Source organism: Carettochelys insculpta, chromosome 10, assembly GCF_033958435.1.
Source record: "Carettochelys insculpta isolate YL-2023 chromosome 10, ASM3395843v1, whole genome shotgun sequence".
In the NCBI taxonomy this organism is placed as follows: Eukaryota; Metazoa; Chordata; order Testudines; family Carettochelyidae; genus Carettochelys; species Carettochelys insculpta.
In genome coordinates, this window is record NC_134146.1 from 5,572,678 (window position 1) to 5,588,884 (window position 16,207).

The 16,207-nt window shown below is 43.2% G+C and overlaps 1 protein-coding gene across 1 annotated transcript in view; it reads right to left on the reverse strand.

Moving 5' to 3' along the window:
- STAG1 (STAG1 cohesin complex component) overlaps window positions 1-16,207 on the reverse strand; it is a 331,084-nt gene that overhangs the window by 140,614 nt on the left and 174,263 nt on the right. The window contains exons 8-10 of the mRNA XM_075003885.1: window positions 15,968-16,172; window positions 11,478-11,629; window positions 5,392-5,465 (exon numbers count right to left, since the gene is read on the reverse strand). Of these exons, the coding sequence (XP_074859986.1) occupies window positions 5,392-5,465; window positions 11,478-11,629; window positions 15,968-16,172 (431 nt within the window). The remainder of the gene's footprint in view (window positions 1-5,391; window positions 5,466-11,477; window positions 11,630-15,967; window positions 16,173-16,207) is intronic.

Below are 16,207 nucleotides of genomic sequence, written 5' to 3' on the forward strand. Positions count from 1 at the left end.
CTCACTCCAAATGACTTTGCAGAAGTTTAAAAGGATGGATCCCTACTTCACCAGTAAGGGCTCTGGAGGCAGGCACAAGTGCAACATACTATGACCCTTTGAATATACTCCGAAAAATCTATACAGTGAGACAACACAATCTTATGATCATAAATCAAGCTGTGTGAATACCAGCATATGCCCCTTGTCTGCTGACAGTAAGTCATCTGTTTCCCTTAACAACACTGACAAAAGCAAGGGTTTGCCATTGCTGACAGCAGTGTGACAAGGTCCCTGGTTTGGCAGAGGAGTCTTGCAAAGCCCATCTATTGCTCTCTACTTTCCCTTACACAGCAATGGCAGCTACAGTTATGTCCTACCACCAGCACCAGTGATGGGAGAATGGACTGGTAAAGCTTTAAAGCAAGGGTAGATAATTTTTGATAGGGGGCCACTTCAAGAATTTGGTACATGGTGAAGGGCTGCACTCTTCCTGGATATTAATGGAGGAGTACAGGGTCTGGGGTGGAGGGCTGGGAGCAGAAGACAACTCAGGGGAAGAAGACTGGAGTGCAAGAAGGTGTGTGGGGTCTGGGAAGGATTAAGAGGGCAAGAAAGGATTCTGACCTGGAAAAGTGGTGCAGGGTTCAGGAGGGGATTGTAACCTGGGACTGGGGTGCAAAGAGTTAGGGCTGTGACCTGGTACAGAATGGGGGGAAAGGGCTAGGGGAGAGAGGGAACAGAGTGCCAGAGGCAGGCTCCCAACCAGCTGTCCAGCAGGTCCCTCAGACAGGCTCCCTGCCTGTCATAACCCCGCAAGCTGTGCCAAGTGGCCAGCTGCAGGGGACATAGTCTTCTCTAAGAGATGCTGTAAGCCTGGGGGTGTGGAGAGCCTCCACACAACCAAGCCTCAGGTGCTTCAGCTTAAACTATTCAAGGCCAGATGAACGGCAAGAGGAATTCGGTCAGTCATAATCTGCTTACCAATGAAAGATCTGTTTTTCAGCCTACACCAACCAAACCTGGCTATATGATGCCAGAAACAAAGTGGCAGCTCATCTCTTTCACTGTGAACAATTTGACAAATCAAAATCTCAGACCCTGAGAGGTAAGCATGGAAGCAGAATAGACCCCCAAGTCTGAATACAACACAAATTAAAAAACAAAACCAAACAAAAACAAAAATAACCCTCAAAATCCCTTGACTGTAATATATGCTTATATCCCCAATGAGCCCAGGACATCCTCCTTTGCTCCCCAACATCTCAAATATGACGACCTTTCCCCTGTGCCCCACAACATTTCCAGACACAAGTTATAACCCTGCCCTCCAAGCACTTGTCCGCTCTCCTGTTTTCTACAGAGCTGCCTTCTAGCCTGGAAAGAACCAAGCAGATAGTAAACAAGAGTTTGTGGGAGGTGGGGACAGAATGTGGATGTGGGGGAGAAAAGAAAGCAAAGATCTGCTAAGTGTAGATGCAGAAGAGTTGTTTACAGAGAAGAGGGCTATATTAGTGAAATCAGTGCCACTGAAAGGGAGACTCCATGCCCTGAGTCCTAATGCCTTTGTTTTTAAGAGCTCTTCCTATGGTCCTGCCTTAGCTTCAACAGAAGAGCTCCCTCCGACAAGCTGGTGTAACATTGCCATAAACAGCCATTCAAGAACCATACCTTGGCATTGAAAGCCTGAGGGCCAACCCCAGACACCAGCCCAGTTCACAGCACTGCTCTCCATAACACAGGCCCCTCTGTACACAACACATCTTTCACAGGAATCCACGTATGTGGTGCCTGGCACTCTCCCTCTCTTCCAACTTTACCACTAAATTCCTCTGCTACCTTACTCATGCAGAAGAAAACAATCACTCCCCTTGTTGTAATTGTACTTCTTCAAAATGTGTTGCTTATGTCCATTGCAATCAAGTGCACGCTCACCACATGCATAGACATCAGACTGTTTTTTCCTTAGCAGCACCCATTAGCTTGGCTGTGAAATCCCCTAAAGTGATGCCTTGATGGAAGGGTATATAGGGTCCTTGGCAACCCACCATCTTTTCAGTTCCTTCTTGCCAGCTACTTCAGAGGAAAAGGTGGGTGGAGTTTGAAATGAAAATGAATATCACATCTTAAAGACAAATAGTTACAAGAATGTACCATCAAGTGCTTGTTCATGTCAATTCCAAATAGGTCACTCTCCGTCCCAATCCCTAGCCAGGAAACGGAGTCGAAGGTCATGGAATCACTGGCTGAAACACCACTCTGTTGGATGCTATATCAATTCTAGCATAATGAGAAGGGAAAGCATGAACCAAGGAAATGTTACAGCCCTGCAGATCTCTTGAATGGGGACTGGGGCCAGGAATGCTGCTCAGGAGACCTGTATTCTTCCAGAATGTGGTGTTATTGCCAGGACTGAGACCTTTACTAGATTGCAGCTCCACCAATTCTTCATCCAGGGGTGGGGGTGACATGGGCAGAGGAGGTACTGGATCCTCACCCTCTGGCCCCCCGCACCTGTTCTGCTTGGCACCATGCTCTTCTGCACCAATCACAGACTCAAGAGTGGCAGGTCTGAGACCTGGACAGCAGCTCTGTGCCATGCACTGATGCTCTTTTAGAGCCCTGAGGGTGGGGCGGCTTGTATCTGGAGAGGGTACTTGTGCTTCTGACAACACAGTGTGGGAACCCCTGGAGCATATGCCACTATGCTTGCCATGGCACCATACTCATTTCCTACCTATATGGAAGTCTGATTGGTCCTGGCTGCATCCTGCATAATACGATTCTGCCTCTTGCCCAATGATGGGGATCTCAAGTGAGAAGACAATGGTAGTGACAAGTAGAATGGTGCAGGAGAGTGGTGCCATGGGAACAGATGTCAGAAAGTGGTGTTGTGGGAACAAGTGCCACAGGGAATGATGTCATAGAGCTCAGCATTGTTAACTTGCCTCTGGACCGTGCCAGAGGCCTATCCCAGCTGACAGGAGACATGATAGCAAACAAGTCCCCTTCAACCTGCAAAGTAGCCAGGATGGAAGGGAGCTCCAGCTCCTCCATCTGGCACTTGCGATCAGGAGTCTGTCAGCACAGGACTTGACAGCCCCACTTGCAGGACCAAAGTTGACAGAATCGGCTCCCGTGCTATACACGCCAGGTGCTCCTGCACAGAAGGCACCTCAGCCACGCTGTTCAACTTGGCCGTTCTCGGTGCTCTTACACCTTTTTGCATGATAACAGAGTGCAAGCAGTGCTGTGCTGCCTCCACAGGCTTTGGCGATGGGGAGCACCAGTGCTGAGGGACACTGTGGGCAGAGTCCTTTTTTGGCATTGTTGCATTCATGGAGGCCAGAGTGCTCCAAACAGAAGTGCTCTGTGCTGGATCCAGAGGGCACAAATCTAGCTTATTCTATTAGGATGTGCTTCAGCTTGAAGTTGCACTTTTTTTTTCCCTCGAGTGGAACCCTTTACAAATCTTGTATGCCTCTGTTTGGTGCACCTCCCCCACATACTTGGGACAACAATCATGGGCTTGTGACAAATTCTGTGGGACTTAAACCCTTGGGACTGAGGCATACCCCAAATCCCCAAGGGCTGACAAACTTGGGTAGGAGACAGAAAACCCACTCCTGGAGGAGAAGCTAGCTAATTTTGGGTAGAAACTATTTACGGAAAAGAAACTACACAGATTAGGGGAATCACTTGCGAAGGCCAGTAGTCACAGTTCCAATGACTATCTCTAGCAATAAGTAGGAACTGAAGAGCAGATGGGATGGCAGAGCCCTATATTCACTATGAAGGTACCATTCCAAGGGGCTTCACAGCCTGAGAGTTGCTCCTAAGGGAAAAACCTTCCAATGACTGTACACACAGTGCTCACACACTGAATTGGAAACAACATGAGCAAGTATTTGAACTACCTCTGGTTCCTTTCTCCTTGTCATCTTCACCCAGCTCGCTCATCTTCACATACACCCCGAGAGCCCCACACTCACCCTATCCCATGGTCCCTTTCTGTGCAGTCTGTCTCAAGTCTTCCACAGACAACCAAAATTCTGATGTTGAACGATATATGTTTCTTTATGACTAAAACAGTTAACTTCCACACTGTCATATCCCAGAAGTTTATTCGGCAAGCTTATACACGTTTTATAACAATTAATTACAACATTAAAATAGGATTGCATTTTATGTAAATAAACCACTCGATGAGTTGTAAAATAAGGAACACATTCACCAGTATGCTTCCAGTGCTTTGTCATTGTAAATAGGGATGTAAAATTCCACTTAATGAGTTAACCATTAAACAGGTGGGAGGGGTTGGGGGAGTTGTGCTGGGGCAGGGGCTGGTATGTCTGGATGGAGCATCCCTGCCCAAAGTGCCACTGTCGGTGGGCGGGCAAGTACTCTAGGGCAGCTGGAGCAACCCCTCTCCAGAGCTGCCTGGCCTGGGAGCGCTGTGGGTAGGGACATTCCTGCCTGACTAGAGCAGCCCCTGTATGAGGCAGGGGGTGCCACTGAAGCCTGCCTGGGCTGCAGCAGCCTGCCCAGCAGTCGACCCACAGAATCCCCCCAGGCCACCACACAGGCCACCCCCCACCACCTGCAGCAGCCTCGCAGAGCTGGATCTGCATGCTGGCTCAACCTTTCAACTGGAGTGTTAGCAGGGGAAACTGCCTGATCCCACCGCATGTAGGGATAGAGGGTGAGCCAGCCTCTCCCTACTTACTGAAGGTGGAGAGGCTGCAAGTAGCCAGATTCTCTATCACATCCCTAAATTGCAAACTGATTTGCACTGCTCCAAAGTAGCACAAAGCTATCTGAACCTGCTGGTTTATCTGCATCTAAAAATAACGCAAAGCCCCCCAGAACTCCCAAATAGAAGCCCTGCTAAATTGGAATTAAGATGGAAAGTATCGATTAGTAATTTAAAGACAAAAATTACTACAGTTATAGTTTTAAATGTATCTGAAACAAGAATTACAAATCCAAGAAATTTAGAGTTAAGGTAAACTTGAAAGACATACACAATGTAAAGGCACATAAATGTACAGTAAATATACAGCTTTTTTTGTTCTGTATAACATGAAATAATCATTTACTACTACTACTACTACTACTACTACAACTACAACAAAGGCATTTCAGTCTCAGCTTACACAAAACTGATTTTTAAAAGTGGATTCACCTTCTCCCCACCCTCACCCCCATGTGAAGCTGTTACTTAGGACCAAATTAAGGTTTTCTGGATACCTTATTTATTTGGGTAAAAAGGAAGACACATTCTCTTAATCACAAATATTATAATGTTTTCAGTTTTCTTTCCGAAGGACCAAGAACATTACACCATAAGAGAAAACTATTTTTTTGATTACATTTACCAAATATAGCCTTCTATAGTGCTCATTCTCTTACCGGTATCTATGAACAAATATACCCTTAAAAATAGAGTTCATCATATTTTCAATTTCATCTTGGTTTTCTTGTAGCTGGGGAAAAAAAGAAACAAAAGATCACTAATACATCAGACTGGTATCCTGATAATTATAATTTTAACATCCTGAAACTTCATATTACCAGCTATCTTACAGTGGCAAAGTATGCTTTGTTCAAAAATATTACAAATAGCATTTACCTTCCTGTCAATGTGCGTAAGTAAAAATATTTTACACATATATAGTGCCTTCATAGCAGGAAGTTAACACATTCTACAAATGTTAATTTGTAGATGCAGAAGCAGCCCTTTGACTAAGCATGAGAACCCTTTAAAAACAAATTGAGTCACAGAGGAATTAAGTGCCCAGTTCTACTCATTCCCTTCAGTCTTCATTTAAGTTAGCAGATCTGCAGGTACTCAGAATCTCTGGAAATCAGGCCTAACTATGGATTTAAAAGAGTAATTTTTTCAAACCTGTAGCCCAAATCTGAAAAGAAGTAAAACATGCTTCACTTTAATTGTGTGTTTTAATCCCACTGACTTCACATGCACATGCTTAATATTAAGCACAGGGCTGGCAACAGACTTTGCCAAGCCCTGGGCAAGGTGGAGGGACACTTGATGCCAGACTCTCTGGAAAGGGGGGGGTGTGTCAGGTGGAAAAGGGCAGGGCTGGGTGCAAGCATCCACCCCCACTGGCTACCAGGGCTCTAGCATCAATTTTAAATGGACAAAGGCTCCATTAACTGCTGCTCCAGCCCTTTTAAATTACCAGGCTTTGGGGCAGCTTCCCCTTTTGCTCCCTCTGTCAGTGGCCCTGCATAAGCATATGCTTAATTGCTTTGCTGAATAAGGAAGCTTCCAGAATCATGGCCTAGTTGCTTAAATTTTGGGATAATCCATTAATTCTCAGTCTTCTACCTCTAAGTAAAGATCTTTCTGTAAAGATCTGTAAAAACAGACTCTAAAAATGGAATAATAGGGATTCAAGTTAATCTCTGTCACTGATTTTGGTATCAAAATACTGATTGTAAAAGTAATAGAATATTTCTTTTCTAAGTTCCTGTTCTGAACACTCAGCCCGAGCTCAGACGTCAAATGAACTACTACTATTAAATCTACCAATAAACTATCTCCTCCATTTACACCCATGCAACTCTGGAGTTTCTAATTGGGATTTGAAAGGAGTAACTAACTAGAAATTAGTGTTCAAAATTAACAGAATCAAGCTCACACAGTTTTAGATGTGTTGGTTTTGCACAACTTAGGCTTGTCTACAGACAAAGAACCATAGATAAAGTGGCATACCTTCCCCCTCCCTATATGTCAACACAGACATAATATAATGATATAAATATATTTATGCCAGTACATCTTATTCCCATATGGAATGGGAAATAGGATACATTGGTATAAGCACATCTATACCATTATTACTGTATTTGCTCCACGGGTTGTTGCTATATCATCACAACTAAAAAAGTATCCCTCAAATGATATAGTTACACCACTACAAAAACAGTACATGGACAAGGCCCAACAGGGGAAAATACAGTAATACCCTTCGTCAGCAAATTAAGTAAATGTGTCTCAGACTACACAAAAACAGTTCTGTAGAGAAAAAAAGTGTCAATTTTACGTTATTTTTTTCAAAGCAGAACTGCCTTTATCACACAAAAGCATAACTGATTCCTCAAGGAAGGCACTAATTTTTCCTTTTTATAATTCACAGCATTTCATAGTATCAAAGTATAACACTGCCAAGTGCAGGAATGAAAATTTCTCACACCTTCAGTACACAGGCACAATGTAGGATTGTCAATACAGACTGCACAGATTTTTTCTCCCCACCACAGATTCAGCATATGATGGCCAGAAGCAACCATTATGACAATATAGTTTAACCTCCTGCATAGCACAGACCAGATAATTTCAACATGTGATTTCATTTATAAATTAAGATCTCAGGGCTGTTTGTGGAAAAAGAACAGTTAAGCCTCACTCTTCCCTGAGAGGCAAGGAAGTATTATACACCACCTTATACATGCAAAAACTGAGCTAAACAGGAGTTAAAGGCTACATTTTCAAAAAGCTGCATACAAATTCCAAAGGCACATTTATTCTACAGTGCAAACAAGTTACAGGTACAAAAGGTATAAATGAACTTAAAGCCTCTCTACAGTGCAATGGGTGAGTATACATAAAAGGATAGGGGTGTGTGGATGGGCAACACAGTATTTTAACATTCAAGTCAATTTAGAGGCACACAAATAAGGTGAATAAGTACATGCAGTTGCATGGGCATAGGTCAAGCTTCTTTCTAAGCATTAGCACCTTTGCTAACCTATACAAAAGCAGCAGCAGCAGCAGCAGCAGCAGCTGAGACACAAGCCTTAGACAGGCAGCTGCATGTGCAGACATATTAGGGCTGGAATCATCCTAGATGAAACAGAAGAACAGAAAGACAACGAGGATAAAAATGGGTGCAAAACCTTGTTCAGGCTGAGGAAGGCCTGGAACCCAAGGAGGAATTCTGAAGTCAACTCTTAATGAGGAAATGGGATAACAGTCTGTGATGGAATGTCTACCCTACATTAAACTAAACAGGTTGTTGGGCAAGATAGGCCTATTAACCATACAGGATGGCACCCGAAAGAGGAGCCAGCATCTGGGGAATTGAATAGGCATGGAGACTCAGCCAGACATAAAGAGTGAGGGACATGTATAAAGCTCTGAAAGCAGAAGAGGGCTGTAGGGAAGTAGACTGCAGTCACTACCTGAGAGAAGGAAACTGGGATGCTGCTAAATCGGGGAGCAAATGGGACCCAGGAAGCTAGGAAAGATTCAGGGGAATGAAGCAAGATACAACAATCTGTTTCAGAACCACTTGGTAGGGTCAGGAAGAGGGAACTACAAAGTGGCCTGGACTGACAGCTGAGTCATAAAGAGGAAACTACAGTTTCTGAAGAGAGATGGGCCTGGGAGTGAAAAAGGATGAGTAGGGACATGGCCAGAGGAAGGTAGCACCTGGCAGAGCTCACCCCAGGATGAACAGGAGGAGGCACCACCAATAAGAAGTGGACTCCATGACAGTACCAAAAATAAACCAGGGAGGCAAGAATCAAGTACATAAATAATATTGGTGGGGAGATAAGGGGGGAGGGAGGGAGCACAAAACAATATAGAGAGATTCAGTTCAAATAGGAAAATGTGCTGCAATACACAAGACTACATAGCATAGATCATAGGAAGGGTGTAATGTTCACTCCCTTTCTCCCCACAGTCTTTCTGACAGTGGCTCTGAGACTAGCGGAGAATGTATCCACAATAGCTGCCCACTGCGTTGAGCAGCAGCAAAATCTGGTAGCACAGTGGGGCTCTAGCGGTATTGGTGCTGAGCACTGAGCTAGAAGTGTTCTGACCTGAGGTATGTGTGTCAGTCCTAACAGCTTCTGAGAAACTATTTTCTGAGCCAAATGTTGATAAAGATATTTCAAGGGAATTCTTTTATCAATTATCTTCAGTTGTCAGGTCTTCCACACCCTCAGCCACGACGCTGGCACAAGCAAAAGAAAACATATGCCTTGTGATTCCCATCTCTCTTGTCCCAGTTCTGAGTGTTCCTCTGTCATATCCAGGAGGAAATACATCACATACTTATGAGATACCAACCTCTTTCAAAGGGATTGCCAGCTAGGCATGAATCTCCACCCACCAGACATCATAACTAACTATAAGGTCTATTACAGGGGTCAGCAAACCTTTCCGAGGCAGAGTGCGGAAATTTGAACTTTTGACCTTCATGTACAGTCTGAGTGTTGGTGATACTTTTTAAAATCACTGAGTCCTACTTACAACAGTTTCATTAATAAATTATGATCCAGAGCTTTACCACTTAGGTGGTGGTTGGTAACATGAGCTGGTCTTTTGATAATCCACAGGTAGCATGGCTTTGATCAAACTCCTGGCTGCAAGGGGGAGAAGAGGTGGGGCTGAGCCCCCCCACCAATGAAAACTGGCTCATGTGCCAATCTTGGCACCTGTGCTGGGGTTACTGACCTCCTCTGCGAAATGGTACAAGCTGCCAACACACAAAAACCAAAGGAGCAGGAAAGTCCACCTGAGAATCAGAAATGAAACACAGACACTGGGACACCAACAGAACTTAAAAGAAGTCTCCAATCTTTTTGTTTTGGTCAGAAAACAGAGTTATTTTAAAGTATCTGTTTATTTCAGTTAATGTCACTAGCTGCTCATGGTTCATGTGTCCAGACCAGCTAGTTCCATCTTAGGTTTTGTTATGATGCTCTAGACCTCCTGTTTGCCATTCTCCCTTAACTTAGCTAGATTGCCCACCACCAGTCGCAATTTTTTATTGTCTCTGTGTCCTTGCAATGCACACACAAATGCCTCCATCATCCTTGATTTCCTCATAATCTTCTTAGCTACATCCATAGCACTGTCAGTTACTTCTTTTTGAACAGTGATCCTCTTATAGAACGGATATCTAGGAGCCTTGGCTCCCGCATCAACATTCCTGTAGTGACGAAGTTCATCATCTTTTTGCTATTCTTTGGGACCAGTCCCATCACCAAAACACACACAGCAATGCTGTCAGGCTTCTTGGCAGCCTGTCCAAATCTGCAGAGGCTGATTATTAATGTGTAAGGTGAATTTGCACCTTAAGGATCATCAGCACAAGCCACACTGGAAGGTGTGAACATTCCCACTATCCCTAAATAGCCTGCCAAACAGACACCCATGTTTTGAATATTGGTCAATCATTTTGGTATGCTGGTGTGCCTTACTCCCTCTAGTTCCTCCAAGAATCTTTGAAGTACAACTGCTTATGAACAGACATTCATGACCACTTGCTGTCACTCCATCTCTGTTCACTCAACATCTCCTTTGAAAATTTTAGCTACTAGATCATAAAACACAAAGTAGAGGGGCAAGATAGCAACAAGAAGGGACTGGACACAGCAGTAAGTTATTAGCAGAACCTTACTGACCATATCATTGGTGCAGAAGGATCAAGACAGAGAGGGACTATTCAGAAAAGATGTTTTCAGAACCTTGTATATTCTGAGTTTTCAAGTCCATGGAATTTGATGCAGAACCTTTTGCAGAAATTTGATCCAGAATCTACAAATTCACATGTAAGAATTAAAGCCCAGGTTTCAAAATCTGGTTGCCATGTTAATTTGGGGTAAGGATGCTGGGTGCCTTTTGATATCATGGCATTTTTATTTAGGTTCCTAAATATGGGCTGAAGTGTTCAGACACTCAGGCTGGAAAATTCTGGCTTAGGTTTCCCGTCTTTTTGACTGTACAGATAACCTTATAAACACGAATCAAGTGCAAACCAGTGCAGTGTTGTCTTTCTGACGCAGCAGACAGCTCAGAAAGCTTTAAAATATGTCATGTACCTGTTCACAGAAACACAGAAATGTAGGACTGGAATCAAGTCCAAACCAGGTGCCCTGGAAGCACTGAATAAACTTAGGACATTCCTGACAGGTATGTTCTCAACCTATTTTAAAAGAAGAAACACTTTCTCCACTGGAAGCTGAAGATAAGGTAATAGCATATGAAATTTAACATTTGTAAGGGTAAAATAATGAACACTGGAAAAAATAATCCAAACTATACTACTTACACAGTGGGGGACTGCATCCTGGGAAGCAGTGACTCTGAGAAAAGATATGAGGGTTTTGGTAGATAATCAGATGAATAGGAGCTCCCAGTGAGACACTGTGACTAAAACAGCGAAGGTAGTCCATGGCTGGATAAACACAGGAATCTTAAGTAGAAGTAGACAAGCTATTTTACGCTAGAGTGGCATTTGTGTGAACATTGCGAGACTACTGTGCCCAGCCCGGTGTCCACAATTCAATAAGCGCCACAAAATCATTGAAGGATTTGAAAACATGCCCGGAGTTCACTGTGCTTAATTCAATAAAGAGAAGTGTAAAGGGTGACTTGATTACAGTCTATAACTATCTACATGGGAAACAAGGAATGATATGAAGATATAACAAGGAAAATAACTTCTTTAACTTACCTCTTTCCTTTTTTGAAGAAGCAGCTCCAATCTTTCATTAGCTCTCTTACCAATCATTTTATTTCTCTCAGCTTCATACTGCCTCTGTGTATTATCCTGGTGAATACTCAGGTTTAAGGCAACATTCACAAGAGCAGTCATGAGCTTCATAGCTGTAAAAAGTGGAAGATAGAGGAAGGTTACTCACCTGTAACTGAAGATCAAGCATATTGGCTCTGCAGATCCACGCTCATGGGATGTGAGCAACCCTTGACACATGGATACAGAACCATCTGGAAAACAGTTCCCATGAAGGTCACACCCATCCCCCTCACTGATCCAAATATTAACTGATCATATAAGTAACATACCACAACCACCCGCAGAGTTCCTTCCAAAGTACTCAAATTCCTAACTGGGGAAGAAGAACAAGTGAGCGTGGATCTGCAGAATCAATATACTCTAAAAAGTCCAGTTACTGGAAATAACTTTGCTCTCTCCATTGAGAATTGTCTCTGTAGATCCTGATACACTAGACAGAATGAACACGAGTAACAGCTCTGTTCAAGCAGCTGAAGAAGAGCTCTGCATGGGAGCATTTTTTTAATCCCACTCTCATCCCATCCACAATACTTGTTCTCACCCATTCATGCGCTGTTTCTTGCACTTTTATCCTGCTCTCACCCACTAAAACCTTAGATCTCACCAATCCTGGAAAAAAAATTCCCCCATGTTATTTTAAAAAATAAATCAGTTAATATTTTACACACACAGGAAATTTAGAGAGTATTTACCACTAAAAGCATAAAATACTTTAGCTCCTGTTAAAATAGACATCAATCTCTATCCCTCACTTAATTTAAGTATTAAAATCTTTATTTAAAAAATTATATTGCTGAAATTCTGACAAACTTGCAAAGGATTTAGTGTTTTCCCACAAAAAATGTTTAAGTCTGGTGGGTTTTTTTCCCACCCAATCCTGCAGGCATCAAAATACTGCTGTCTGGAGACCCACTTTAGTGACCAGGCTCTAGTCACTAGTGTTTGGAACAGAGTTTTTCCTTGACCTCTGCTAGCCTACTGCAGTTCTTAAAGTCATACTTGGCGAGCAGCTTCCAGGAACAGGCAATGTGAAATTGTAGGCCCACAGAAGAATATACTTCCCTGCCCAGCAAGTCCAGCTTCTTAGCTGTTTTGTCCAGAGGAGTAGTCTTCTGTAGTTGCTTCCCAGCTCATTCCGCAGCTACATGAACAACTAGGGAGCCAGAGGATGCGTAAGTGAATAAGAAATCTCCCTGCTTATCTGACACACAGTGTATCTTCTTTGTTCACACAGGTTTGACATCAACCAAGTTCTATGTGTGGCACAGTGCCCAGACCAGTTCCAGATCCTTGAAGTTGGAGGATGTCCAGGAGTCAATATTGCATATCCTAAACCTTCAAAGGATTCCCAGGTTTGCTCCTATTCTCGGGAAAAAGTCCTGGTATTGTTAGTGATCATTTGGCACACCGCCAGGACAGGGATGTTTGCCTCATCTGGTGACAAGGTTATTCCAGTCAGGATCACCGGTACTAGCAGCACCAGCTCAACATCCTCCTCTTCTTCAGACACCAGTGGAGCTACTGGATGGTGTCAGTGGTATGGATCCCAGGGACAATATACAGCTAAAAAGAGGAATTCACAGGAATCGCTACCAGGCCACCGTCTTAGAGTCATATGCCAGAGGGGAGGGCAGACATATTATCCACACTCAGGCACAAAAACAGGGGGAAAAAAAAAGACTGTTCCACCTCTGAAAACTCCTCAGATTCAGAAAACTGTTCTGACACAGGATGACTGTTGGTGCCAGAGATGGACTTCTCTATCAACATCAGAAAGGGTTCATCCTTAAGAGTAGGTATGCTGTGGATGAGGAGAGGGCTAGAGAGAAGAAGAGACAGCACTGACGGGAAGATTAACTCCTCCAGTGTCAAGAATGTCTCCAAGAAGCCAAGCATCCAAGGAGCACCAATGGAGATGATAGAGGGTCCTGGCAGTGTCTGAGAGACCAACCTTTCTGGCAGGCACATGGGAAACAGCAGAGTGGGGAGTGCATGTACTAGTGAGCATTCTGTTTGTTTGGGTGGTGAGATCACCTTCAGATCCCATTTGCACACTACCTTACTGTACAGCTGGAGAATCCAGTCCAACCAGTTCTGTGAGCAACATCTCACTCAGCCTGGATCAGCTCCGGGAAGAAACACTGCACTTGGGAACAGTCCTCTGTGGGGACCTGCTTTTATGTCCATGAGAGTTGTCTTTAGCCTTCAGTATTCCCGGTTCTGAGGCATGGATAGTATGAAGAAGGTAGTCACCACTGGTGGTAGCTGCTATATAGGGAGAGGGTGGGGTCTCCTGGGCCTGGATCCTAGGACACACGGGGTTTCATTGCTTCCTCCATTACACATTTGCAAAGGCAGAGCTCATGAGCTTCCCTCATCGTAGTCTGGAAGGACTTACAGATTGTGCAGCATGCCGCTATGCATGTCCCATTCAAACATGAGACACACCACGGGTGCTCTTCACTCAAAAAGAAGAAGCGCAGGCAGGGAGTACAGTTTGTGAAGCCTGGAATTTGGGCCATAGCCCATTGGGAAGGGAGAAGAGGAAGGGAGGTGGTGAGAAGGAACTGGAGGCATGGCCACTCCATCCTCCCCTTTATCACCTCAGACTAACCCATGAGGCAGAGCAAGGGCACATGTGCAGACCAACAGCTTTCAAAAATATCTGGCTCTTGATGCATACAACATGCATGTAACCCCCAGTGGATTCAACAGCTGCTAAAAAATGAAGAACATGATAAGTGAGAAGCCTGTTAAACAACCACTGGGGCCATTTGACAATCAAGATTTTGAAGAGGCACTCAAGGATGAAAAGGCCATTGCAGAGAAGCTAAATAAATTTTGTGCACTGGTCTTCCCTGCAGAGGATGTGAGGAAGATTCCCAAAGTTGAGCCATTCTCTTTAGATCACAATCTGAGAAACTTCCCCAGGTTGACGAGTCCTTAGAGGTGATTTTGCAACAAAGTAAAGAGTAATAAGTTACCAGGACCAGATAGTGTTTACCCACAAGTCCCCACAGAACTCAGATGTGAAACTGCAGAACAATTAACTCTGTTATGACATCTACAATTGAAATCAGCTTCTGTACCAGATGACCGGAGGACAGCTAATATGACACCAATTTTTACTAACGAGCCACAGGTAATGCCAACAATTACAATTATAACTTCAGTATTGAGCAAACTAGTTCAAATTATTGTAAGGAATGGAACTGTCAGAAACATGAATGAACATGGATTTACTGGGGAAGTCTCAACATGTTTTTTGTAAAGGGAAATCAAGACTCACAGTCTACTTGCATTCTTTGAGGTGGTTAACAAGCATGTGGGCAAGAGGTATCCAGTGAATATACTTCATTTAGACTTTCAAAAAGCCTTTGACAGGGTCCATCACGAAAGGCTCTTGAACAAAGCAAACAATCATAGGATAAAAAGGCTCTCTTATAGATCAATAACTGGTCAAAAGATAGGAAACAAAGGGTATGGGAAACAAAGGGAATTATCAGTTTTCACAGGGCAGAGAGATAAATAGTTGTGTCCCCCGGCCACACATACCAGGACAGATGAATATATTCCTAAATGATCAGGAAAAAGGGGTAAATGGTGAGCTGGCAAAATTTGCAGATGATTGAAAAATTACTCAAGAGAGTTAAGTCCAAAGCAGACTGTGAAGAGCTATAAAGTGATCTCACAAAGCTGGGTAACTGAGAAGCAAAATAGCAAATGAAATTCGATGTTGATAAATGCAAAATAATATACATTGGAAAACGTGAGCCCAATATATAAAATGACGGTCGAAATTAGTTATCACTCAAGCCATGTCTTAAAGTCATTGGGGATAGCTCTCTGAAAATATCCATTCTATCTGCAGTGGCTATCAAAAAAGCAAACAGAATGTTGGGAATCATTAAGAAAGGAATGGAAGAGATCACGTTGCCTCTATATAAATCCATGGTATGCTCATATCTTGAATACTGAAATGGTTGCCCCATATAAAAAAGATATAATGAAATTGGGAAAGTTACAGAAAATGGCAACAAAAATGATTAGGGGTATGGAACAGCTTCCACTTGAGGAGAAATTAAAAGGACTTGGACTTTTTAGCTTGGAAAAGAAACAATTAAGGATGTGAATAGGATAGAGATCTCTAAAAATCATCAATGATATGAAGAAAGTAGTTAAGCAAGTGTATATTCCTTTTCATAACACACAAACTAGGGATCACAAAATTAAATTAAAAAGCTTAATTAGGAAAATTTAACTTTGGTAAAATTAAAATGTGATATGTAGAATGGGTATGTCTTATTCTGCTCCCACTGAAGTCAATGGTAAGACTTCCTTTGAATTCAAAGCAGCAAGACTTAGGGTCAACAAGAATATGGAAAACTACTTCCTTTGTGCTTACTTACCAGCAAGTGTACTGGTATGCCTGAAAGCTCGGACCTGGGAATCCGACAAACCAGTCAGCAGAGAGATCACCGTGTCCATCATATATTCATCATAAATGATGCTATACTGACACTGTCGAATCAGTACTCCGATGAACTCACAAAAGTTTGATCGAAATTTTTTCCACTGTGGTCCAGGCATCGTAAGTGGGTAATCACCACTATCCTGAAGAAAGAAAACGTTCATACTTTATATTACAG